At 35.1% G+C, this 26,753-nt stretch overlaps 3 protein-coding genes and 1 pseudogene across 4 annotated transcripts; 2 read left to right on the forward strand and 2 right to left on the reverse strand.

The window, feature by feature from the left end:
* The first annotated feature begins 4,477 nt into the window (after nt 1–4,477).
* Nucleotides 4,478–6,712, forward strand: LOC113768292 (probable galacturonosyltransferase-like 6). Of its 2 annotated transcripts, XM_027312577.1 has the most exons (3): nt 4,478–4,568; nt 4,810–5,639; nt 6,139–6,712. In XM_027312577.1, exons 2-3 carry the CDS (start codon nt 4,850–4,852, stop codon nt 6,480–6,482), a joined length of 1,134 nt encoding a protein of 377 aa, XP_027168378.1. In that variant the 5' UTR covers nt 4,478–4,568; nt 4,810–4,849; the 3' UTR covers nt 6,483–6,712. The 2 variants fall into 2 exon arrangements, with proteins under 2 accessions (XP_027168378.1, XP_027168377.1); XM_027312576.1 differs by lacking the exon at nt 4,478–4,568 and having other exon boundaries at nt 4,577–5,639.
* Nucleotides 6,713–7,254: 542 nt separating this feature from the next.
* On the forward strand, nt 7,255–8,333 carry LOC113769554 (annotated as a pseudogene).
* A 277-nt stretch (nt 8,334–8,610) lies between these two features.
* Nucleotides 8,611–12,875, reverse strand: LOC113769215 (protein misato homolog 1-like). The gene is made up of 5 exons (XM_027313681.1): nt 12,804–12,875; nt 11,124–11,373; nt 10,584–10,826; nt 10,383–10,502; nt 8,611–9,379 (listed from the first exon to the last, which is right to left on the reverse strand). Exons 1-5 carry the CDS (start codon nt 12,873–12,875, stop codon nt 8,931–8,933), a joined length of 1,134 nt encoding a protein of 377 aa, XP_027169482.1. The 3' UTR covers nt 8,611–8,930.
* Nucleotides 12,876–13,445: 570 nt separating this feature from the next.
* LOC113769216 (agamous-like MADS-box protein AGL8 homolog) lies at nt 13,446–22,326 on the reverse strand. Its single transcript, XM_027313682.1, has 7 exons — nt 22,005–22,326; nt 15,449–15,527; nt 15,274–15,338; nt 15,076–15,175; nt 14,939–14,980; nt 13,725–13,766; nt 13,446–13,574 (listed from the first exon to the last, which is right to left on the reverse strand). Exons 1-7 carry the CDS (start codon nt 22,187–22,189, stop codon nt 13,446–13,448), a joined length of 642 nt encoding a protein of 213 aa, XP_027169483.1. The 5' UTR covers nt 22,190–22,326.
* Between the last annotated feature and the right edge of the window lie 4,427 nt (nt 22,327–26,753).

Genomic DNA, 26,753 nt, shown 5'->3' on the forward strand with positions numbered 1-26,753 from the left:
ATTTCTTTCCTACACTTCTAAAGAATATCAAAATCTCTTTCCTTCTCTTCTGAAGCTATTTTAGGAGTTTTAATATATATATATATGTGTATGTAAGATAAAAAAAATGATTGAAAAATATATTTAGTGAAAACTTTTTGTAAAAATTTTTCTGTGAAAAATAGCAATTCAAAAGAGGCCATAATTTTTCTTTGGATGATAGCTTCAGATGCCATTTTCCAAAGCCCAGGGCAGAAGTTTTTTGACAAATATCCGGACCTAGCTTTTCGAGCTGGATCATGGGTTTGGACCCTTGGTTGTCCTTTATTTTTCTTGGGCAGAATCAGAGTTAAGCTTCTATTTTGGGCTTCGGTGCTTGCCTTTGAGTCAAACAATATGGGTGGAGATGATGTTTAGGCCACAGGAGTAACGGGACAAAAAAGACTCGCCAACTATGATCAGTCCTTTTCTCAGAGCTGAACCAAGCCCCTGTTGATAATCAACCATTTGCTGTTCCACACCCCAAAGAGACAAGCTGATGCTATTTAATTAAAATGAGCCTTTAAATAAGAAAAAGAATTCATCAAACAAAAATTACAAAGTTAAAGTAATTAAGAAGACATTTGCTTGGTCAGTTTAGTCGTAGTCTACACTGACAAAGTCAAAAGTATCTTTAACACTAGAAACGGGCTCAAAAAAAAAGAAAAAGAAACAGAGTTTAAGTAATAATTATTTATAATACATATGTATATCAATTATAGTTAATCACTGGGGTCGGCCTAATTGCCTCTCCACTAGGTTCGGGTTCGAATTCTATATTTGGCAGTTAGGGGTGAAGAGCATGTGAGGAGGGGTGGGAGAGTGAAAAAAAAAAAAGAAAAAGAAAAAGAAAGAATTAACAAAAAAGTATATCTATTATAGTCTAAATTATTTGTGTCTCATTGTTGTAAGGTGGAAAGGATGTGGGGAGCGAGGAGATTTAAGAAAAAGAATTTTAAAAAGTAGATATATTATATTCACTCCGATCCAATTATTTTGTCATGTTTAGGAAATCCAACCTTTTTAAAAATAGTAATTCGATCGTGATGTTTGTGCTTCTATTTCTAATTTTACCTTCGTAATTTTAAATTTTAAATTTAAATGATAACATGTATATGATTAAAGGGTGGGATTACATTAGAAGGAGAGAATAAAAATTGCATTGATCTTCTCAAGATAGACAAATAATTTAAAATACCTCAAAATAGAAAATATGATACTTTTAAGGGTTAAAAACAAAAAAAGCCCCCTGTGATAAACCTAATACACAGAAAAGCCCCCCATGGTTTCAAAATATACAACACGACCCCTTATGCTTTGAACTAAATTGTAAAGGTGACGGAATCCGTTAAACTTAACGGAAATGACATATTGGAACCTAAAAAAAAATTTTTATACCTAATTTTTATCAAATATACCTATTCTACCCCTTAACTCTCAATTCTCTCTACTTAGAAAATAAAATAAATGATTTTTTGAGCTGTTTTTTTGTTGAATTATATCAGGGTATTTTGGTCATTTTGACCATTTCCGTTAAATTTAACGGATTCCGTCACCTTTACAATTTAGTTCAAAGCATGAGGGGTCGTGTTGTATATTTTGAAACCATGGGGGGCTTTTCTGTATATTAGGTTTATCACAGGGGTTTTTTTGTTTTTTACCCTACTTTTAATGAAACGAAACGAGAAGAGGGGAGTACTCTGAATCCTTCGTGTCCCCTGGTTGTGTGGTGTCTACATCATGCGGTGGGTGAAGACTCTTCAATTATGAGTGCTAAGAATCACTACAATTTTTGTCTTGTGGTCATTCGTGTCGGTGTGAAATAAGTTTTACCCAAACTTTAAAGTCTTGACATCTTTAAAAAAGAAAAGAAAGGTCTCAGGCTCATCGTCTGGAAAACCTGAAATAGACAGTTCTTGATTTGGATTTCTTAACATACGATGATTATAGAAGTGAAGAAGGAAGTGGTTGAAGTTTGGACTTTGGAGTAGCATCCCTCCAATCGTCCTTATCAACAATTAAATAATAAGGTCTTGCCTAATATTAATGCTATTATTCATCTGCCACGTGAAGCATAAAATTTCCACATACCCTTCCCATTTGAACTTTGAAGCAGGCGATTGGTATGTTGTGAATTTAGAAGTGTGAAAGGCTTACACCTAAAGCAATTTAGCTAGCTCTATAATCCCTAATTGTTCGGATTTAGATTTTTGAGAGTTTTTGTGAAAAAATATACTATAACGATATGATGTACGTGAGATAAAAAAAATTATAAAATTTTTTTCACAAAAGTTAGCAATCCATACCTGCGAGTATTCCTTTTTTAGCATCTCCAATTCTGAAGTATACGCGCGCGCGCGCGCGCGCACACACACATATATATATATAGGGTAAAAAATCTCAACGGCCACTAAACTATTAGTCAGATCATGTTTTGGCCATCAAACTATTTTTCGTCAGTAATTGACCACTAAACAACTTAATCAGTAAACTCGTGACCATTTAGTCGATAATTGCTCTTAATCTGTAAAATTAACAGTTAATCTGTGAAATAAGGTCGCATAATTGTTAGACAAAATTACCCCGCACTTTGCCACGTGTACAGCTAATTTCACAGATTAAGAGCAATTATCGACTAAATGGTCACGAATTTACTGATTAAGTTGTTTAGTGGTCAATTACTGGCGAAAAATAGTTTGATGGCCAAAATATGATCTGACTAATAGTTTAGTGGCCGCTGGTCAATTACTGGCGAAAAATAGTTTGATGGCCAAAATATGATCTGACTAATAGTTTAGTGGCCGCTGAAGTTTTTTGCCCGTATATATAACCACTTTACTCCAAAATATATAAATGCAGCGGAAACTTATTCTAATAATCGAAGGTGATGTGAGTAACGTACAATAATGATTTTCATAAAAAACAAAAAAAAAAGAAGAAGAAGAAAAAAGTACAATGCTTAAATTGACTTTAACAAAAAGAAAGGAAAAGTATTATCGTACGATTAGTTAGCCAAGATTTTTTTGTATTATTATTATTTTTTCTTCTATCTCTGAAAGTTGTACATAGTTTGCCTTGCCCAATTAACCAATCGACCTCATCACTTTGAAATTTTCTTGGGATTAATCCATTGCTTAAGGACGAAGACATCAAAGAGGGAGACGTTGGAAATGGTCTGAGAATTAATTAGATGTGAATTGCCATCGGATATTATTAAATCCCTTACGTCAAACTCCACGGATCCATCGGATGCTTAGTACCATCATATTTTTTCTTTCTCGGTGGGTAAAAGTTGTTAAAGATTATTATTATTGTTAGAACGTTTCCTCGTAGCAAAAGCATGTGCTTTTGAAATCACCTCTCATCCATCACTCACCTAAATATGTATTATAACATTTATATATACCATTTTATGCACTAATGACTTTGATAATAATAAATTCGAGATTAGGATGAAACAAATTGAAATGGTATTTTTGTTCTTGGAATGTTTTTTTTTTTAAAGATCATTGGGCGTGTAGAACTGAGAAGAATGCATAAACATAAATTTGAAGAGTAGGGAAAAAAGGGGATAAAAAAAGTGCTTAACTTATGAGCTTAGAAAAAATATGAAATCCCTAAATTTTTTATCTGAAAAATAAAAGAAAGAAAGTTGATATGTGTTGATATATGCTGCTATTTTATGTTTTATGTCCACTGAGTTTGGTGACTAGTAATTAATTTGGTGTGTCTTTTGATTAGTTTAATATTGAGTTGAAGATTTCTTCAAATGCGCATTGCGCTGTGCTTTCCTTTTCAAATCTGCCTCTTCCTTCTCAAAGAATAGAAGAATAATGCACTCTTCCAAGTTTCCCTAACTAAATATTACATTGTAAGATTTAAGAATTAAAGAAAAAGGATTTTTATTTTTTAAAAAAATTATTTGTGCATATAACATGGAGCAATTCCATCATTGAATATAAAACTTGTTAGGTCCAAAAAAGAATAAATCTAGTTTGAGAAGAATTGAAAGATGTAGAGGTGGGAAAAAAACTTAACTCATTTCCTGAAAAAATAGCTAATAATTAAGAAATCAAAATACCGAAATGTATAAAACTTATAGGGTCATAATTTTGGCTTGCTGAATTACTTGACTGGTGTTGCATAGACAAAAATTATGGGTAATGAATTCCTGACCTCTAGAAGAAAAATCCAACTTATTACATGAAATCCATTCAATTAATCTCACAATTGTTAAGAAATTTCGAATTTATGACGGAAAATTTAATGTCAATCTGGATCAACTTATGACAAAGTGGTTTTAAGGCTGCTAAGATTTGCAGATGACATTTAAGTCAACTTAAATACTCTATTAAAGAACTTGTTTAATGTTAAGGCATTTTGAAATAGAATTCAGTTTTTTTATTAATATATATATATATGCATTTGTGATCAATTAAAAAATGTCTGTTGGGATGGACACATCTTAAATAACGGTTAGTTTTGGCATTCCACATTTCCACTATTTCTCACCTTGTCAGTGGGGCGAGAAATTGTCAAGAATTTAAAAGGTAAAGACTCAGATATCTAAGTCAATTCATCCCCTAGTAAGGACTCCACCACTCCACATATGTCTGTGTGTAGTAGTATCTGTTTTTGTTGAGTTATATATGATCGATCACCTTAGAAAGATTGAAAATTGGATCAAGAAGAAAAGAACGTTGAGAAGCAGTCTCTAATTTGTAGCTTGTGTTCTTTTTTTTTTTTTGAAGATTGATTGATTTCTTGAAACATTTTCTGTTTCTGATATAGGTCTAGAAGAAATAGACACCAAGATTTTCTGATAAAGAAAATGTTGGCAATCGTCAAGGTTGCCAATTTAGTGACCATTTCAATCGGGATCATCCTATTTTGTCCATCTTTTCAATCATCTCCTCCTGCAGAAGCCATAAGATCAACCTCATTTTCAATCATTTCCCAGAAAAATTCAGTTCCCCACCTGCAGTTTTCCTACAGGAAGTCGGTGCCATTCAACAACGGAGAAAACAACAAATGCTTGTCTTCCACTTTCAGCAGCAATTCTTTGATGATGATCAATCATGGCCATCATCCCATGCAAGTGGCAGTATGCAATCCTTCTCTTATTCATTTAGTAATGACTCTTGATACTCAATTCCTCCGTGGCACAGTTGCTGCTGTTAATTCCATTCTGCAGAATGCTTTCTGCCCACAAAACATTTTTTTCCATTTCATACATTCGGATTCTGATCATCATCTTCAAACCCTTATTAGAGATATTTTTCCATCCTTGAATTTCAAGGCATACTATTTTAACCCTGAAACGGTACAGAACAAGATATCATCCACTATAAGAGAAACTCTTGAACAGCCACTGAATTATGCAAGAAATTACTTGGCTCATCTTCTTGAGCCTTGTGTGGAAAGAGTCATATATCTTGACTCTGATGTAGTTTTGGTTGATGATATATCAAAACTATGGAGGACAAGTCTTGGATCAGCAACTTTGGGATCACCTGAATATTGCCATGCAAACTTCACAAAGTATTTCACTCCCAACTTCTGGTCACAGAAGAAATTCTCCAGAGTCTTCTCTGGCCGGAAACCCTGTTACTTCAATACAGGTGAAATGTCAAGTTTTGTTACTTTTTTCTTTATTCTGTTTACTTTATCTTTAAGCCTGTTAAGACAATGACACCTGAGGTGCAGACTTTAATGCATGTCGTTATTGTTCCAAGTTTTCTCCTTTGCTTAAGTGCAGGTATTTATGGTGGATAAATAAAACAGTAGTGTCTCTTTAATTTTTTTTCCCCCATTTTTCTTCTAATTCTGTCTTGAGTTGGTAGTGTACTATAAGTTTCATTCACAATGCACCACCATATATGCTATTGGGGTTTTTTCCACAGTTATCCCTTATTTTTTATCGTAATTCTACATCAGTCTTGGGTGGAAACTCTCAATGTAGAAGAACTCTGCAAAGACTCTAGAGGACTTGCATAAAATATTCTTTGAGGACTTGCTTCTAAGTTTAAAACAGTTACCTGAACATATGGCATTGTTAAAAAGGGGAGGCTCTGAAAGTTGACTACGTGCTAATTTGAGCTGCTGATGACTTTTTCCCAGGTGTAATGGTGATTGACTTGGTCAAGTGGAGAAAGTTTAAATACACAAAGATGATTGAAAGATGGATGGAGATTCAAAGAAATCAGAGAATCTATGATCTTGGATCATTGCCTCCATTTCTTTTGGTATTTGCAGGAGAAATTGCACCAATCGACCACAGATGGAATCAGCATGGCCTTGGTGGTGATAATCTGAGTGGTAATTGTAGGCAACTGCATCCTGGTCCAGTTAGCCTGTTGCATTGGAGTGGAAAAGGCAAGCCCTGGATCAGGCTGGACTCTGGCAAGCCTTGCCCACTTGACATAATCTGGTCTCAGTATGACTTGTATGGCCAATCATTGTAACCAATAACTGCATATTTTCTCTCTGTTTTGCTAAGATTGGGTTGTTGAAAAGTTCCCAGCTAATGCCTCAGATACATTGGCAAAAAGTTTAAAAAGTATTTAATTACTGCAGTTAAGGTCAAGAAGTACAACCATGTTTGCATGCACTGCCTGCACCAGTGATACAGAGATAAAGAGTTACCTAAGCATTTGACCATTGTGACAATCTCTTTTGACTAGTTAACAGGAAATTCGGTTAAAAACTGAAGTCAAAACCACTTGTTTCTTTTTTTTTTTTTACTGGCTTTGGTTTCATGCAGATGAATGTTATCAGGAAGTGTTGGTAATGCATGTCAGGATCCCGCTGGGTGTTACATCCTACAGTTTGTTACTTTATACACACACCCGATGTTTCAACCTTACTACTAGCTGCTAAGTTACCCTCCCCACAACCAAGTCCACTGTCCATTGTCCATCTGCCCTTGTGTCTTCGTCTGGCTCCAATTCAATTGCAAATTAGCTGATTAATTTACTGAACTATGTTGGAAAATTTGCATAAACTTGTTAAGAAATGCATATCAAAATTATGGCAATCATCAAGTTTGCCGCTTTAGTATGAAGCTAATAGATCATCTCATTTCATCACATAAAGAAATCAGCTGTACTTTGAACAATTTTGCTACAATAAACCGCTGCTATTCAAGAATATACAAGAAAACAATGAATGTTCGTCTGCAACTTTGTTCAACAGCAACCCCTTAGACACAAATCGTCCAACTCAAGTAGCATGTAACCCCTCTCTTGTTCATAGAGCCATGACCCTGGTAATCAGTACATTCTTTGCTACGATTGCTGCTATTCACTCCATACTTGAAAACATCTTTTTCCATTTCATATATTCTGATAAAAATCCCTCTTCTTCAGTCTCCTCTTAAATGGATTTTGCCATCACTGAAATACAAGGCATACTACTTCAGTCCTGATATTGTAAAGGACAAGAGGTCCTCCTCTGTGAAAAAAAAAAAAAAAAAAACGCATGAACAAACCACTTAATTATGCAAGAAATTACTTGGTTTACCTTCTTGAGCCTTGTCTGGAAAGAGTAATCTACCTCAATTCTGATGTTATCTTGGTCAGCGATATCTCATAACTTTGGAGGATAAATCTTGCCTCAGCAACCGTGGGATCACCAGAATATTGCCATGTAAACTTCACTCAAATTTTCACTGCCAACTTCTGGTCACAGACGAAATTCTCCTGAGTCTTCTCCGGCAGGAACCCGTGTTATTTCAACAAAGATGAAGTGCTCTATGCATTCAAAGTCTTTCAGCATGATCTTTTTATTGATCAAAGCCACTTGCGTGCTGTAGTTTTTACTAGTTTGCTTAAATGCATGCCTACAATTGACACCATGCAGAAGTACTACAAGGGTCACAAATACTGGTAAAATTATCTATCTAGATCAAGATGGCCTTACCCGTGTCTTCCTTCTAAGATGCACATATATGGTCTTGTATTAGTTACTTCTGTGGACGTCCCGTGGCAATTCTTTATCTAGCTTACATTGGTATTGTCCAGACAAGCCTAAGATGAACCTCTTATAGAACAATGCAATGCCACATTATTGTCGAGGTCCTAATTCAACTTTAGCTGCTCATCCATTCAGGTGTTATGGTGATTGAATTGGCTAAATGGACTAAGTTTCAACACACTCAGATGATTGAAGAATGAATGAAAGTTCAGAGAGAATAGAGGATCTACGGCCTTAGAGCCTTGCCTCCATTTCTTTTGGTATTTGCTGGAAACATTCCCCCAATCAACTGCAGATGGAATGAGGTTGGCTCTGGTGGTGACAATCTCAATGGTAATTGAGGTTGGCTTTGGTGGTGACAATCTCAATGGTAATTGTAGGCAAGTAACCCCCGAGTCCATTTAGCTTGCTGCATTGTAATGGAAAAGAAAAGGCCTGGCTCAGCTGGCAGTCTTTCCTTGCTCCATTGATATATAATCTGGTCTCAGTATGACTTGTACGTTCCTGCAAAGCCATTTAGAGATGCATATCTTTTCTCTCAGTTGCATCTCTAGTTATCGGAATTACTAAGTTATTGGCTCTCTAGTCTTTGAAACATGCCAAAACACCTTCAGATAATTGTTCACGAAAGTAAGCACATGGAAACCTAATTTCTGCATTGGTTCAACCACCTCAAAGGTTAAACAGTCAATACCACTTCACGCCAGTTGATACTTGAGGCTACTGTTTTTCCTAGTCTGCTAAAGATTTGGCTAATGATCAACTCAAGATTTCATAAAACAAGCGGTAACCTAGAAATCCCTTTTTTTTTTTTTTTTGCTTCCTCCTTTTGGGCAATGAACTTAAAACAAGTTCAAATTGTGAAAGCAGTGAAGAAAATCTATTTAACTTCACAAACTAGAGAAACATTCACAAAGGGCCTGAAAATCCTAAGCCACTTAATCTGACTCGGATGATTCTTCAGAATAGGGACTCAAAGTCCTGACCATATTAGACAGTGCCTCTCCAGCATCTACCAATTCCTCCTTGCCAAAACCCCAACTTCTAAGAAGTCCGGCTCCGAGCGCTCCTCGCTGAATACCAAACCTTTGAAGATTGTGCAATCTACTTTCCAGAAATGGCAAAATAGCGCTGCTGGAACGTAATCTTGCTGCCATGGGAATGGAATGGACATCAAGGGATCCCCTTGATGGAGAACCTAAAATTGGGGTTCCCAACAGCTCGCCATGTTGACCAACAAGGTTTCCAAAGATTGAGGGAAAAGGCAGAGGAATGGGAAGAGGGCATCGAGACACAGACAACTGTGAGAATCTGGGTCTTTGCAGTGCCTTTTCATAAGCATTCTGAACAGCACTTTTCACCTCAGAAACTGTGGCTTCGTGCACTCCTAAAAAGAAAAGAAACAAAAATAAAGATAAAAATTAAACAAACTGACTCTGTAACTCTCTCTCCCACGAAGCAGATTAAGCGTCAAACCACAAAGCAGCTATTAACTACTTGTCAAGGAGTCCAAGTAGAATATGCTTTCATCTTGGTAGTCTAAACATTCTTGCTAATGCAGTTCGTGGCCTCAAATATATGGAAACTTCATGATATACTGGCTAGTTTCCTTGCAACAATTTGTCCATTCAAGCATAAATTAAATTATTTTATGGTTACACTAAGGGTAGGTAGGCCTTCTAAGCAACTCTGGAATCCCATGAGTAACAAAGCTCAACCGGACCTTCATTCATTGGCTTCGCAAAGGCTTACAAACTCCAATATAAACCTCTGCATATTATAACCAAATTGGAAAATTAAATAGTTTTGATAATGGGTTAAAATCTGAATCATCTGATTAGATAATTTCTTTTTTTTTTCCTTTTTTCATCTAAATAGACAATTAAGATCAATGATTAGCTGCAGATTTCCAACTAGTTCCAGATACATGTGTTTTGCGTACAAATAAAGGTGGGGAAAAGGAAGATGATCCTTGGGATGACAAGAAGTTATCGGCTTATAGCAATGGAGAAACAGCTAAAGAAACCTGCATCTTATTTAGAGATCTTGGAAATCTCTACATTTCATCAAATAAAATTGGAGGGCATAATTTTTATATTACGTGCTGGACATGTTTAAGAATTTTTCTTTATTTGCTTGTAATCTTGTATATAGCTTCATGATTTACTATTCTTGTCACATTGAAATGCTGTGGATAAGTGTGCTGTTGAGTAGTCCATAGTCCAAACATCCTCTTAGGAAACCAGACAGGAAAGAGAAATGATTGCACAGCTTTCAAATATCAGTATAGTCTAGCACAACATGGACAAACTTAAGGCAAGGTAGACTAATTCACATATGTTTGTTTGACAAGACGAAGATAAATAAGTTAAAGCACACCAGCCAAATACCTGCCCCAAGTACTCCATGAACTGACATGGCCTCCACTGCTTGCAAGTCCTCAACATTTTCAGCTATCTCAGGCGTCAAAGGTTCCAAATTTTCAAGCAAGGATTGCTCAAGTTGGTTCCCTATGCATAAGAATTAAACTTAAAAAGCTAAAGAAATTAACAACTAAGAAAAGTCAAATTTCAACAGGCAGACCAACATACCAATCAAAGAAGGTGCTGGCATAGCGACATCCAAAATAGTGACCATATTCTGTCTTGCTTGTCCAGCTAACATATGTATGACCTCGTTCATATCCAGTGCACCAGACGCACAGGTCAGATCTGTAGTGGGCCCAATAGGTTCCATTCGAAAAGGGAGGCTGATGGAGTGCATGCCAGAGGCATAAACTGCACTGGAATGGTAAGGCTTCTCATCGTCTATGCAAAGATACCTGGAAGCTTTACCTTCACAGTTTTCCAGGCAGAAGAGTCAATGCAAGTTTTCTAGAATTTGACTAACCAACTGGGCAGCCGTTAACATAAGCAGAGTACATATAAAGTTCTGCAGACATTCATGTCATTATTAAACTAGAAGAGGTAGAACCATAAAAGAAAGACTGCGCTGATTTTTAGTTCTTAAATAAGCTCCAATGAGCTCAAGAGGATCATCTGGTATTCCACAAAATGTATATGAATGAGGAGACAAGTATAAGAGAACAGGTCATATAAGTAAAACTCTTTTATGGAATGAGGACTGCTCACTTTTACTCAGGGAGGGTAGTCCAACAGGGACGATCAGTTTACAGAAGGTTGATAATCTTGAAAATGAAATTGCATCATGAAGACTACTAGAGATTGACTGCTTCTGACTTTTGGTGGTCATGTGCAAGCGAGGATTGCGGGCTGAATATAGTAATACAGGGATGTTGGTGTAATCATCTGCAATGTTCTCCAGAAACTCTGCAGCTACACCAGAAAACCCTCCAGAGTCATCAACAACAAATTGGATTCCCTATTCAGAAGGGTATGGAAGATTGAAGTAAGACATTCTGCCAATAAAGGAAGAAAATGCACAAGCATAATAGCAAGATCCATGTCAAGGATCTTTGCCCCTGAAAGTGCAGATATTTAAATGATAACCGACTGTGATTGTCAAGGTTGCAGCATAATTTTAAGGCTCAAAGCATGCACCAAAGTGCCAAATTTAAAGCTTACAATCAGACTCAATTTGCAACTTTTAAGTCTTAAAGAGAAACAGAAGAAAAATGTAAACTTAATTCTCCTAATGTTACAATAGATTAAATTACATAATACTTAAATTATTGACATACAAGATTTGACCCAAGAAAGGACCCTAGTTTAATTTCACTCACAAGTCACATCTACTAATCCTATGCCAATTTTTTTTATCCTTGTTAAGTTTTAAATATGATCTATTTAACAAATTCTTAGTAAACGTGTAGGAATAGAGGTCTTGGGTTAATTGCCCCTTCTCCCTTCTCCCTTTCCTCCCTATTTCTTAAATCCAATCTCTACCCTACTTAAATAAATAAAAATAGTCAAACTTTTGTAATTTTCAGGAATGAAAATTAATCACTGACTCGCACAAATTTTGCATAGTAACTCATTGACAATATTTTTTTTCAACATGACAAACAAATTAGGTTTCACAACATTATTTCATGCGACTAAATTAAGCTTATGCGGGCTTGTAAAATGGATGAAATTAATGCAAAATATAACCCGTTTGGCATTCTTTTTTTTTTTTTTTTCCTTTTTGACAGAAAGAAATTCCATTTAATATATATAGCCTTCTTAACAGCACTTCTATCACAAAAGCTAAATCCAGATACGATGGAGGATTAACTAAATACTGCGCCAATTTCTTCAAGCCAGTTAGCTACATTCAACAAGAAACTACAATATGGTTTAGAAAGTTTAAATTCAAACGAACACGCACTCAAAAACCAGAATTGTTCTCTTTTCTGGATAATACAATATTCTTCGCAAATTGTTACAAAATTTTCAAGTTTGGCCATGTCTAAATGGTGGATACTAACTCAGCACGTCCTTATTTTTTTCTACTTGGATTTGACTTGGCTATACATCGCCATTTTGTTTGTCCGCTTAAATTATGCAGGGTCTCCACAAGACACATAGGATAAAAGAATGTATAATTGGTAAGGTAATTGCATAATTCCTATATTTTGATGACCTAAAAAAAGGCTAACTATTTTAAAAACTTCACTCGGTATAGATTAGATGTTTTTCAAAAACTTTAGTGTAACAATATATGTGAAAAACAACTAGTATAGAATGATTTGTTTGGATTGGATATTTTTCAATATACATATATATATATATATTTGAAGTATTTTAAAATTTAAAATTTTATTGGAGCAGTGATAAAAATATTAAAAATTTTCACTACCCACCACCAACCTCCCCCTCCTCCTCTTCTCTCCTCCCCTCCCTCCCCATTTCTAGTTGCACATCTCTAGTCATGGCTGCCATTCCCTCCTTCTCTCTAGTCGCACATCTCTGGTTAGAACTAGCGCAACCAAAGAGGGGGAGGGCAAGGGAGGGGAGGAAAGACGGAGGGAGGAGCAGGGAGAAAAGAGGGAGGGGGAAGAGGGAGGAGGGGAAGGAGAGAGACATTAAAAAACAAATAAGAGAGAGAGAGAGAGGGGAAAGGATGGCTATGGTAGTAGTGTGTGGAAGAAGAAAGAATTTTGAAGTTCATTTTTAGTTTTATTTTTAGTGCATTTGAATGTGTATTTTTGGGGTTTGTTACTATAGATCCCACAAACAAAAATAACGCGAAAAAAAGTCAATCCAAGCAGACTCTCCAATTCACATGCCCAGGACAAGATAAAAAAGAGGCCAATTCGACTTAAATGTTTAAGATGTTCATTTTCCACCAAAAAGCTCGTTAACGTCCAACGAATATGTTAAAAAAAGAGCACATTATCATTTCGATTCAAGTGAAGTTTTGTCCAACAATCCTTCTTAATATTTTTGGGGCTAATATTTCACTCTTATTATCAGAATGATATTCCTAAATATATTCTAGAAAATGGAGAGTCAGAAAAAGTACCTAATGCTCAAGGAGTTGATTGGTTGTGACCTAACCAATGATGATGAATTCAGGTCGTGACGGTTCTGTTGTTCCCACTGTGGCTGTTGGGCTTGTTCTTTCTCCTTTTCTTTCACCTATATTTTGGCTCCCAAAATTTATTTCAGCGTGTACATGATTGTGTGCAGCATGCATTTTTTGGGTAAGTATAACAGCTAATATGGGTTTTGATAGCATTAAAATCATTTTTTTTGGAATGTCTGCAAGAGAGGAACAAAGATCATCACCTTTTTTGCAAGCACGTTGTTTTGCTCCTGCAGTGCCTTGTCCTGCCACAACACAAGAAGTGATAAAGAATGTTGGATATTTTAATAAAAATATCACATGTTTAATTTTTTGAATTCAAACATTTTAAGTTACATATTTTTTAATAAATTTTCAGCTACAAATTTAACCAAAATATAGCTTATGTATTTAAAATGTGATTTATGTCTATGACTTTTGTAACCCAGGATACAGGTGATTTTATGAATTCATTTAGTGATTTTTACCATTATAAAATCAACCTAGACTTTTAAAATTGTAGCTGAAAAGATGAGGTATTTATTCCACTTAACTTATTTAAAATGTGATTTATGTCTATGACTTTTGTAACCTAGGATACGGGTGATTTTATGAATTCATTAGTGATTTTTACCATTATATAATCAACCTAGACTTTTTTAAATTGTAGACGAAAAGATGAGGAATTTATTCTACTTAACGTTGACATTGTAACTCTTAATTTCTCAACCAATAAATAGAATTTCTCAAATCTATTTAGGCTTCTAGCAACTAAGTCTTATGCACTTTGGCTTATTATCTCTTAACTATCTTCTACTTCTCTTCTTCCTACTACTATATTGAGCATTAGTTAGGTGTTGTAAAAAATTTTTGCTTCTCTATATTGTGTAGATTTAGTAGAAGCAATAGTGTAGGTTGGGCTGTTGTGTTTCACAGGTGACGTGCCACCAACCTTTTATATTAGGCATAATCCTCAAAGAGGCATCAATCATCTTAACAGAGGTACTTAGTTCACGCTTCATTTAGCCAAAATGCTTGAGCGATTTATTTCTTTAATCTTTGTTTTGCAAGTTGATCAGGCGGTTTAGTTCTCAAGGGAACAACAAAGAATTTAAACAAAATAAGACAAACCAGTTGACGCTGTAATTTCTTTTTCTTGTGAATGTGCATCTTGTAATCAGGGTTCACTTACATATCTTGTAGGCATTCAGGCCACACTAAAGAATGCAAGTGTTGATAGTTAACAAAGTATTGTCAACGATTTGGATAACTATATTGACTGAAAAGGCCAAACTGACTCTCAAATTTGCTCCTTTTACTTTAGAAAAACATATTGCTTCTTAAACAATTTTGGGACCACGCAATAACCATCAATTTGTGATTAACTCAAAAGTATTCTTGGAGGCATGGGAAGAATATTCATTTTAAGGGCTCTCACCTTCTTCTGCAGCTCAGCAATTGATTCAAACATGAGCTGGTTCTGCAAGTAAAGGAAAATTTCTGATCAGCTTAATGGACTTCCTTGATGGTCGTTACAAGAAACTTGGATACGGTAAGACTTTCTATTTATTTTACCTTTCTTGACCTGATGTGTTTAAGAGCTGTATCAAGCTGATGTTCCAAATTCTGAAGCTCTCTGAGACTTAAATTGTCAAGGTCTTCTCCCATATAGTGCCTACAGATGTCAAGAGGAAAATAATGCATTTGAACTTCTCTCATTGAAAAAATTGTCTTTCAAATAAACGGAAATTTTGTCGATTCCTTTTTTTCTACCTTTGGTTTCTTTGTAGAACTTCAATCCTGGCCTTGAGTTTTGCATGTTCCAGACTCCAGCAGCCCTACAAAATGTTTTAAGTGCTTTGACCATTAGTCCCATCTCCTTAAGAAGATCTAGTTAAGGGAGACATTTGTTGTGTGAAGTTTCTTCAGTCGGGTACTAGTCGTAAACCTGTGACTCGATTTCTGCACCCCCAAGCTGTCTTTCTGCATAGGAATACCTTTCATACCTCTCAAGGATCCTTTCCATGCTGTTAGAGAAGAAAATTTTGTTAAGCTATCAATAGGAAATAAATGTTCCAGTCACTTTCTAGATCGTCTAGCACTAAAATGTCAAGTGAAGAAATGCCCAAGATACTTTTGATAGACATGTCCATCTATACTCCATGTGACAAAGCCTATCTCTTGGATTTCTGCTAATGAGAGATGAAATAATTTGACTAGCAGCATTTGTATTAAATTTTTTGTTTCTTTTTTTTTTTCCAGTGAAAGAATAGCAAGGTTCAAGCTGGAAGGGAGAATGAGCTGGATAAGAATGACCTGTTGTTAGATGATGAAGAAATTTAAACACACTGACAACAACAAATCCTCCAAACACCAACAACTTCTGTAACACATTAGGTTACCCGAACTCTTCATTTTGCCCTGCTATATTTGTGTATGAGTCCTCCTTTTGCACTAAAGTTAGCCGTGTCAGTGAGACTCCTGTACTGAGTCCAATAACATAGCTAACAAGCTGAAGATTTTATTTTCACTTTAAAGGATATAGGTCTCTCAAGAGATGCTGCTACTTTTCTTTGAAGGGAGACGCTTGTTGGTTTTAATAGCAATCACGAGAATCCTAAACAACTCAATTTGATGTTTTTGTTTCTAGATGCATCCTATTTAAAGTTGCTTATTAAAAAGATAATGGCTCTTTGAACGATTTCTTAAGGAAAACTGTAAAAACCTGAACAAAGTTTAGCAAAACAGACTTCATAACTCACATATATGTCAATCTCTTAGTATGCCACTTACAAGAACCAATTGACATCAGTACAAAAATTACACAAATTGACAAACCTGTCTCAAAATTAGGTCTTTCATTAGTTTTAAGCTGCTTATTCGGGAACATTTGCGTCATAATCTAAAAAATCTAGAACTTCATTAAAGCCAATGCTCAGGATTCCTCAGTTTTGTCGCATTGTTGTGGTCAATGCTGATGCATCATTGTGATGGAGCTTCATACATAGGACAAACATATTTTGACTAATATGCCAAGAAGGAGTTTTCAATTTGTTTTCTAGTTTTGAAGTGGATATCTTTAGTGCGTTGGCCATTCAGTAGAACCTATTGGCAATGCTTTTATTTCCAGCATTTGGCAATGTGGCAATCACACAGGGAAAGTGTAAACTAACTTTGACATATTAAAATGAACAAGATTCAGCATGAAGAAGGTTCATCTTGGTTTCATGTTGCATGTTTTTCTTTCATCCATATTATGAATTTGTACAAGTTCTTGTCACGTGCATGTTTCAAAATTTAATCAAATGTCATGCGCTAAAAGTATTTAAAACTACATAACAATCTACTACAATATCTGGTTTGGCCTTGAAATACAATGTGGGAAAAAGATGCTTTATAGGCTCTCAAAAGGATGACATATTCTCTTATTAATTTTATTCTTGGACATTTTCTTGTTTAGATTGATAACTGTTGTTAATTAACAAGAATAAGATTGTCAAAACTTTCAGTTCTACACATCAAGTGACATGCTAAATTGGATGAAGAATTCACTCTTGATTTACCTAATGTGACAACCATTGGCGTATAACTTAAGAGTAATTAATGAAAAATAAATCTGTTTAAGCTTTGTAGTTGTATTGGCAGATATGACGGTGTCAAGCACATTTTGTCAGCTTAACTAGACAAAACCGTTGTATCTTGAGCGTATAAATTTCATTCTATAAAACTAGACATGTAATTAGTGTGTGTATCCATTTGAAAATGGAAAGTCACAGCACAACATTGTAAGGTACATAGCCGTAGACTTATGGAAGTGTATGGTGTGAGAAGCCACCTAGTTTTCTTGGACTCCGCAAGTGTCTTAAGTATAAATATAGAAAGATATTGCTGTATGTTTGCCAGTGATGATTATACCTGGCAATTGAGCGAGTTTTGGGCAGATTGTATTGGGTTTTCATTTAAATGGGTTACATCCAACCTGTCTAACTTTAAATTGGGTTAATTTTGGATTGAGTCATATTGAGTTATTTCAAACCCATGACCCAAATATGACCCAATATATTAATTAATAGATTTTGATACGTAAATTCTCTCAAATACATTTTTACATACAAAAAAAAAAATTTCACACATATAAACACATTTTCACATAAATAGACATATTTTCACACACTAAAACACTCACAAATACAAATACACACCCACTTCTTAAGCTATTTTGGAATACGTTATTTTTACACATACAAATACACTAAAATACACACTATTACTTGGATGAACTCATTATTTTTTATACAAGTAAGGATTTTCAAACTGGGTATAGCTTTGGTCCAAACTAAGAGACCGAAGCAATAATTTTTGGTCCAAGTTGGATACAACAACAATTTGCAGGGATTTTTAGTTGATCATATCTAGCTTCAATATAGTTTAGGATGCACATTAGGATATCACCATAATGATTAGAGCAGTACGCCTGAAAGAATGTAAAAAAAAAAAAAAAAAAATCCAATTTCTAGTATGATATAATATGATGTCTGCAATTATTACTTCGCAACAATTCACAAATTGCAAATACTACTATGCTAATATGTATATATTATAGAAGAGCTCAAGCCACGGAATAGGAAGCAACTATAGATAAGACTTGGACAAGCCTGCCAAATAAAACTTTGGCCAGGGGATGTTTTGCTTGATCCAACATTTGGCTTCATTACATAGTCGCTAGTCTTTTCTTGTTTCTTGATTTTAATTTGTTTATTTGTTTTTTTACCTTAAGTTGGGTAATGGGTGTCTAACACAAATACTCAAACCGTCCAAAATATATGTGGATTTTTATTACCTAACCCAAAATTGACCCAATACCTAACTTACCCAACCCAACCTCTCAAATTAGTGGGTGGGTCGGGTGGGTTGTTAGGTTTTGATCAAAATTGCCAGGTCTAGTGATGATCAATTGCACATTCAAATCTCTTTGCCGTAGTATAATGCCATTCACTGTTACATCCAAGATGAATCTATAGCAGGAAAAAGTCACAAGTATCTCATATTCCCATACTGATAACAAGATATGCCTAGAAATTTATTCGAACACGGTAAGGTGCATTTGAGAAACGCCCAAGTACAACCACTAGCAAGAAATTGATGGAAAAGGAATAAGTATTGAGAGGTGGTATATGATGTGAAGAGCTTAAAGATGAATTAGTTTGCTCAAATCAACTAGTGCAGATTTCACCTTAAAATGGTCTGAGAAAATGAAATAAGGTTATAAATGTCGCTTTTACTTCATTAAAATGAAAAAGCAAAATAGAATAAGTTTGCTTCTCTTTTAAATGTTTAGCTCACCTAGCTTTTACTCAGAGGGAACAAAAACCAAAAAGAACTAGCCAGATGGGAAAGACTCTCAGTTAGTGCCAATAAAGATGTATCTTACTGCGAGATGTAAAGTTAATCTACTACTCGTGCCTGACTGCCTGGCACGTAAGATAATAAGCAAGCCACTAAACAGTACTCAAATTTTAATATGCGAACATTGTTAGTATTTCTTTGTTCCGTAGATGCCACACAAAAGTGTTGATGGACTATTACACTCCTTTTTTGACTAACATGTCATTTTAATCTAGTTAATTAAGTTATTCTTTGTGAACTACAAGAACAATAGTACGCTCGTCATAAAGTTACAAGAAATTAGTACTTTTCAAAGCTGAAAAAGTTCATAATTATCGATGTAAAAATTCTGAATTAGACTGTTCAGTTTCTTAGTAACTAAAAATTTCATGACACATATAATCTGATTAGCCTTGTAAGGTTTACTGTGTATTAGAGCTGGCAATTTGTCCCAAGTCCCAATGGGCTACCCATACCCAAAGGAACTTTGGGCGGGATGGGTATTATAATTTGGTATTGGGTTTAAGTTGGGACACATCCCAACTATACCCATTAATGAATGGGAAAGGATGGGAAATACTTGGGTACCCATTGGGCTCAAATGGCAAGGGCTCCGTTTGGATTAGCTGTTTTTGGTAGGTGTTTTTGAAATATTTTATTGTAGCAGTGTATATGAAAAATTTTTACTATAAAATTTTTTTGAAATATTTGATATATTAATATGGATGGGATGTTTCTTGAGTTATTGTATATTACTGTAACATTGTATTTGAAAAACTTATTTTTTGAAAAAAAAAGTCAATCCAAACGGAATCTTAGATTCAAAAATTATCTTTAACAATTTTTATAGTCATACCAGCGAATATAATCTAGTAGTCTTCCTAGTCATTATCCACAAGAATTTCCAGCATTTCAGTTAGTTTAGACCTGTCATCCTTGGACAATGATAAGGATAAATATTCAACATCCTAAGGACCTTGGCCATCTTGATATATGTTGGAATATGGCTGTATATCTATCTTTTCCTTTATTTGTTAATCCAATTTTTGGTGGGAATCTTGAGTATAAAGCACTTGCATGTTTATTTAATAAAACTAAAAGAAATTTAATAAATCAAAAATATTAAAATTATATAAAAATAAAAAATGAATTAAAGGAAAAAAAATATGTAGAAAATGGATTTGGGTATTGGGCGGGATCAATCTAAACCCATCCTAAAATGATCCCGCCCAAGTTAGTCCCAAAACACATATGGGTAAGGTTGGGCCCAAACCCATATGACTCGGTTCCATCTCAAACCCAAGCAAATCCCGCCCATCCCGCCCATTTTGCCACCTCTACTGTGTATACAAGGAAAAAGAAGACAACAATAATGAATCAGGATATATCACATTAGACCTTAGACCTTGCCTTTTTTCTGCTAATTTTTTTTAAACTAGTTTTATCGAAGTGCTGATATGATATGCTAAACGAAAATTTGTGCCTTTTTCATCCAAAACTTTAACATGATAATGTGTCGGCAACAATTTGTGCAATTTGATTTGATCTGATAAAGAATGGAAGAGGAAGAGAATTTCCTCCAACTTTGGGGTTTGTGCCTTAATAATAGTGGAAATGGCACACCTATGTGTGTATGGAAATCTAGAAGGAAAATTTTTTAAAAGAAAAATTATTAAATTTTTTAGGAGTTGTTGGAAGTTTTATTTTTTTGTAGAAATATGGATAGAAGAATTGTGTTTATATTTTTTCTTTTTTTTAGACAAAAAGTTGTTGATAGCTATTGCTTTATTGAAAGTTATGTTAGGCAAGAAAAATAGAGGTGTGTATATTTGTTGTTTATTTTAGGGAGATGACCGTACTATTTTTACCCTTTATTTGTTAGGCAAGAAAAATAGAGGTGTGTATATTTGTGTGTTTATTTTAGGAAGATGACCATACTATTTTTACCCTTTATTTAAAGGGTAAAATAGAAATTATAAAAAATTTCACAAAAAATTTAGACTAATCCCTCCTCTTTCCCTTTATATATAGTATATAAATATAGATATTCGATGCTTGTGCGTGTATTAGCACTATGCATAACTACTGTACGCTAACATACGCAAGGGATTTCTTAATTACATATATTGCATGTTGTACCACAAAAGTATCATACTGCATGTCCAAAAATAATAACCATGCAATATATAGTTAGTCACTTACTGAAAACTAGTAGGAAATGAAGGCAATAGAACAGTACTTTATTCCTCCTAGTAGAAAATAGCAGCCTCTCAAAAGTTCAGTAAGTAGAAAGGATAGCTGAAATTATTTTATATTACTAAAATATGTATTGAAAAAAGCCTTTTTTTTTGGGCCCGGGGGGGGGGGGGGGGGGGGGGCGTGGGAGGGCTGGGTGGGGTTGGGGAATGTAACCAGCTAATTTGTATACACTAATTTTCTTTAAACATTTTCTTCTCCAGGTAGACAAAGTATCTGGAGGCTTAAAAATAGTACCTAATTCTGAAGTGGACATGAAGAAGCTCCTTTTACCCGTTTTCTCACTGTTTCTGTTCCAACCCAGATCAACTTTCGAGCTTGATATAGAAAAATCATGCAATCTACTAACTTTTCTGAATCGTAGGGCCCACATTTTGAACAGAAAACAAACAGTAGAGAACGGGAAAAATGGGGTTGCGGATATACCGGAGAGAAGTTTTAAAAAAGATAAAAATAAAAACCACAGTTCCTGCATGAATTTTGACAAAACATGCCTTTTAAGGAAAAAAGCATCAGATATGGGAAGGGGTAAAAAAAAGAAAGATCTTGAGGAACTTAGTGGATGTATAGTAATACAAGTTTGACTAATGCTCAAGACCAAACAGAAACTAGCCACTTCATTGTATCTTTCTACAGAGGTCATCATGAAATCTAAAATCAAGAAAAGACCAATAAAAGCGAGTGCGGAAGATGCGGTTGATTGGATCTAATGAGCACATGATGCTAATGCAAATTTATCAGTTAAGTTAGGGTTGTATGAAAATCTTTAGCGGCAAAGAATCTTCCAAACAGATCATGATCCATGAAAACCAATCACTACGTACATCCCAATAACAGAGACAAGAGAGGATTATCATACATACCATGAATCAGTAGCATACTCAAAGAGCTTCCCTTTGGTAGAGAACACAATCAAAGCAACCTCAGCATCGCAAAGCACGGAGATCTCATGAGCTTTCTTGAGCAGCCCAGATCGCCTTTTGGAGAAAGTCACTTGTCTGTTAATCTTGTTCTCGATTCTCTTCAGCTGTACCCGTCCTCTCCCCATTCTTCTTCTTTCTCTCGTGCTGTTAAATCAAAAGATGAAAATCCAAATTAAACCGATTAATATTCTCGCTATATACCAATAATCATGTCTCTAAACTTTTCGTGCAAAATGAAAAAAGACAAGTTTGTGAGTTGTGAAGCAAATGAATGATGGACAAGTATGTGTTTCAAGAATATATATATATATAGATTCGACTGAGAAAAAGGGGAGAGAGCAAATGCGGTAAGAAGCAGCTGAATTGAAATGTTTACCAAATATGTGACCATATGCTGTTTTGGTCTCGAGTGCGTGTTTGTCTTGGGAAGTGCTGAAACTTTGAAACAGAAGCCAAAAATAAAAAAAAAAAAGAATTGGTAAAATAGATATACTGGCACTGTTTCAGATGTGTGGTATTGAAAAACCAGAGTGGTTTCGTCAAAAGCGTTGTCGAATTGTGATTGGTGGGTAGCGCCTGTAAGGGTCGTTACTGGCTGCCTGGACTTGGGTGGACCACAAGTTTGTTGGACTACTCGTACACGTGCGCATTGGGGATAGTACGGAAGGGGTTTATTTTCTCTGCAATCTGTCTCACTATTTTGGACTGGTGACGCGTGACGGCGCCCCCATCTCAGGCCCCAATCAGTCTATTTCAGTTTTTATTTTTTATTTTTGGTTAAATTGGACGCTTTGCAATGAAGTTTCAAGTAATTTCTTGAAATAATAAATGCTTTCCTAAAATGTTCAGACCTTTAGGATTAGTTTGACAAGGATTTCCATTTGGTTGTTTAGTTTATTATATTTATAGTCTGGTCCGGGCCCTTTTATTCAAGTTATACATTAAAAATTATTCTTTGTCTAATCCGAAATACGCTTAAGGTATCCAACCAAGATTAGTAAGTTGGGAAGATTTTTTTTTGGTGCCAGAAAAAAGACATTCAAATATGACTATGAATCGGTAGAAAGTTCAAGAAAAATATTTTCTAGAACTAATAGAATAAGGCAATCTATTGAAATACAGAGATGTCTACCGTACAAATCCCTATACTACGAGGATAAGAACAACAAATACAATTTGAACAAATGAATATAGATTCAAAAATAATATTTTTCTCTTACAACAAAAATAAAAGTTAATGAAAGTTACATTAAAATAACATTCGAATTCCGAGACTATAAACCATATATTCTCAATGCTTTGGTTGCTATGAGGGCAGCTATGGTATGCCAACCTATGGCACTTGCTACGCAATTTTGGCTAAAAAGAGAAGTCCAATTAATAGCAAAAAAATGCTAGTAATTCCTCATCTACAATGAAAGAAAAAGTTAAAGATAAACCTTTTGCAGTCGTGACAATAAGAGGTAAAAAATTTTAAAATACACAAATTAATATGTTCTCTTTATATAAATGGTGATATTTTATTGAAAAATAATTTTCTTCACTCAATATATGAATGGCTATAGTAACATGAATTTATTTATCATAGACAATTTGCACTAGTCAAGCATGGTGAGTATAGTCCAGTTTTACAAGAATTAGAAGAAAGTATAAATAAATTAGATAAATCACATTGAGTCTATAGAACATTAGAACCCAATTTATTTAATAATCCTTTTCATTTATGGGAAAAAGCTCCTAGGATTTGTCATCTTAAATTAAAAGATGAACAAATACTAATTAGAGTAAAATCTATAATTTATATGAAAAAGGATATAGGAGAATTTGATATTCAAAAGAAAGAATTACTAGCTGGAGGAGTAATAGAAGTGTGACGCCCCCACCACTCCCTAGGGCGAACCTTAGGGTATCAGTGGGACGCCTGCTCAACTCTTGTCGGGACTCACGTACTCGTTCAAGTTTAATATAGAGTCACAAAACAACCATCAACTTTATTCAGAAGTACTTCGAACGCACAAGCCACAATTCTAAACTAAAAGTTACAATTACAATCCACCAACCAACAATAACAAAATTATACTTAAAGAGCCATCAAAAGTTCATACAAAAGGTATACTAGCATCTACCAAGTCGCTAGTCTAGAACCTCCAATCCACCTCCAAAGCCTGTTAAGGAAAACAAATTTAAAGGAATGAGCGAACGCTCAGTGAGGCCAAGAAAACAAACACGCAAACAAGTAACCCAATAAATCAAGTAACATGCTTAAAAGCAACTTTTAAACATGACATTTCATTCAAGTGCACAAGTAGGAAATAAACACACAAGGAGGATACAGGAGCTCTCAGGAGTTATTTCCACATCTCAATCAAGTTGAGACATCTGGGGTTGACCCTCCGTCAACCCAAGTAGTAACACGACCATAGTGTTCCACTTACTTCCTCCATCCAACATAACACACACTCGGATCCGAAACCAAACATGTATGAAGTGCCGATACTATTCGAGTATGCCAAGCAAGATCTCAAAAGATCAAACTATAAAATTTCCTATGGTTCACCAAGCTTCTCGAACAAGCCCTTGCCGGCTCGAGTTACGAGGTTAAGCCAATAGGTTGGGGCGTCCCCACAAGTATAAGTGGTCGATGAGACAACACTCCAATCGACTTAGAATCGATCATAGCACTGAGTCGAGATGAGCGGTACCTCCCACCCCAAATAGGGCGTGATACATCTAGCCACTCAGTGCTCACAAGTTAAAACATGTCAAGTACAAGTGCAAGTCATATATTCATTTAACAAGTATCATTCAATCACAACAAAGAGAGGACGAGGGCGATAAATTACAGTCTCGCCTCGGCAAGTTCACGTATCATATATCACTTGTACAAATATCAATTTAATCACATTAGCATTGAACATGCGCTTGACACTCACCAAAAGTCAAGGCAAAACAAGAGCAAAGCGAGAAGTCAGACGAGCTCTTCGACGTCCTCATGACCACCTAAGACATGCATAAACATGATTACCTAGGTACTCGACCAAGGTTAATAAGAAAGACATTTTCTCGCTACCCACTCTCAAGGTCACAAGTTCGAGTCAAGTTAATGAAACTTTTCTCGCCAAATCATAGAAATAATGCTCAAAGAGAGTTCAAAGGTCATTTTTTATTAAAGTCGTGGTAAGTAATCTTAATTCCAAAAGAAAGTACTATTTTCACTTTCGGCACCAAAATCGAGGAAAAAGGGTAGATGGTTTCCATCTCTCAAACTTCAAATCTCATGTCCAAACTTTGGAATATAAAGAGCATTTACGTTTTCCAAACTAATGGAGTCAAAACTCATTCGAAACTCCACTCATTTTCAAAGTAAATGTCAAGGTTAAAGGTTCCAAGTTTCGAGTATAAAACTAGTGAAATTCTCCAAGAATTGTTCTAGTTAAAACGCTCTCTTTATGAAGTTCAAACTCATGGGAATCGAGAGCATAAGAATAGGGGTGCCATTAACCAAGGAACAACCAAGAAAATGCATCAAGAGAGGTTTAATCCTTTGGAAACCAAGATTAAAAATGAAGGTTTAAAGTTCAAAAGTGACCTTGTGTCCAACTATGAAATTAAACCTAAAACGGACTACAATCTCAAAGGGAGGTTGAAAGTGTTTAAAAGTGTACTTTGGTTGAAACCAGAAAATTTCCAGTTTGGTGCGACACTATTTGGAAAAATCGTATCTCGAGTTCTGTAAGTCCAAAAATTGAAAACTTTATACCGTTGGAAACTAGACTCAATGCACTAAAACTCTATAGAAGACACTTTTTCAAACTCCAGTTCGAAATCATTCAAATTTTAGTAACAGTCACTGTTCCAGACAGGATAGAGCAAAACAGGCTTGTAATTTCAGCAATATTTGGAAATTCGGCTAAATTTGTAGAAATTGAATCAGCCCTTGAAATTTATACCACTAATAGGAATTCACATCTAGTTTCAAATGCAACCAACGAAACTCAATTTGGACTTTGCTACACCAAGATACAACAGTTTTAAGAAAACTGAATTTTGGAACCTGTTGCACGAAATTTCCAGTTTTGAAGGCTTAACAGAGTTTCAAAATCTGGTCATAACTAAAGCTACACAACTCAAAATTTAGTGTGATTTATGGCATTGAAAACTATATTCAAAATTCTACAAATCACTAGAAGGAACTGTCTTAAAATTCATTTTTGTAAGATGGGCGAAATTGAGATACAAACTACAGTTAAGACTGTTTCTCGGATGAAAACAGTGAGGAAATTTAGTCATCTTTGCCGGTTCACTACGGCTCATAGGAAATGAATTAGGAGGTGAATTTTATACCGACGGAAATCTCTCAGAATCTAGTTTTGGATGCCATAAACGGCATTCGATTTCAACTCCCAGACAAAAAGTTATGACCCAAAATGTGAACACCGGTTAGTGCTCCTGGTCAGAAAATTTTCCAGATTTCTTCCTCACTTAAACCCTTTTTTAACTCAACCAATTGCAAAGCTTTTTGGGAGATATTTAACACACATAAACACCATCATATAAAAAACATTGTAGCACCAAAATAACATCAAAATTTGAAATTAACATGAGGGTTTCAACAAGCCAAAATTCGGACAGCAAACATCTTTCATCTTCTAGTTTTCTTTTCCAACTTTCCAGCTAAAACTAAGCCAT

The sequence above is a fragment of the Coffea eugenioides genome, chromosome 4 (assembly GCF_003713205.1).
Source record: "Coffea eugenioides isolate CCC68of chromosome 4, Ceug_1.0, whole genome shotgun sequence".
Lineage (NCBI taxonomy): Eukaryota > Viridiplantae > Streptophyta > Magnoliopsida > Gentianales > Rubiaceae > Coffea > Coffea eugenioides.

Bases quoted from the DNA above. Each gene is read 5' to 3' on its own strand.
- LOC113768292 (XM_027312577.1), top strand. From the start codon at position 4,850: ATGTTGGCAATCGTCAAGGTTGCCAATTTAGTGACCATTTCAATCGGG. The intron at 5,640-6,138 runs GTGAAATGTCAA...ACTTTTTCCCAG, and splicing joins ACCCTGTTACTTCAATACAG to GTGTAATGGTGATTGACTTG.
- LOC113769216 (XM_027313682.1), bottom strand. From the start codon at position 22,189: ATGGGGAGAGGACGGGTACAGCTGAAGAGAATCGAGAACAAGATTAAC. The intron at 15,176-15,273 runs GTAGAAAAAAAG...TGACATCTGTAG, and splicing joins GTTCTACAAAGAAACCAAAG to GCACTATATGGGAGAAGACC. The intron at 13,575-13,724 runs GTGATGATCTTT...GCCAAAATATAG, and splicing joins ACAACGTGCTTGCAAAAAAG to GTGAAAGAAAAGGAGAAAGA.
- LOC113769215 (XM_027313681.1), bottom strand. From the start codon at position 12,875: ATGGCAGCCATGACTAGAGATGTGCAACTAGAAATGGGGAGGGAGGGG. The intron at 10,827-11,123 runs GTGAGCAGTCCT...AAAACTGTGAAG, and splicing joins ACTACCCTCCCTGAGTAAAA to GTAAAGCTTCCAGGTATCTT. The intron at 10,503-10,583 runs GTATGTTGGTCT...TCTTATGCATAG, and splicing joins GCCAGCACCTTCTTTGATTG to GGAACCAACTTGAGCAATCC.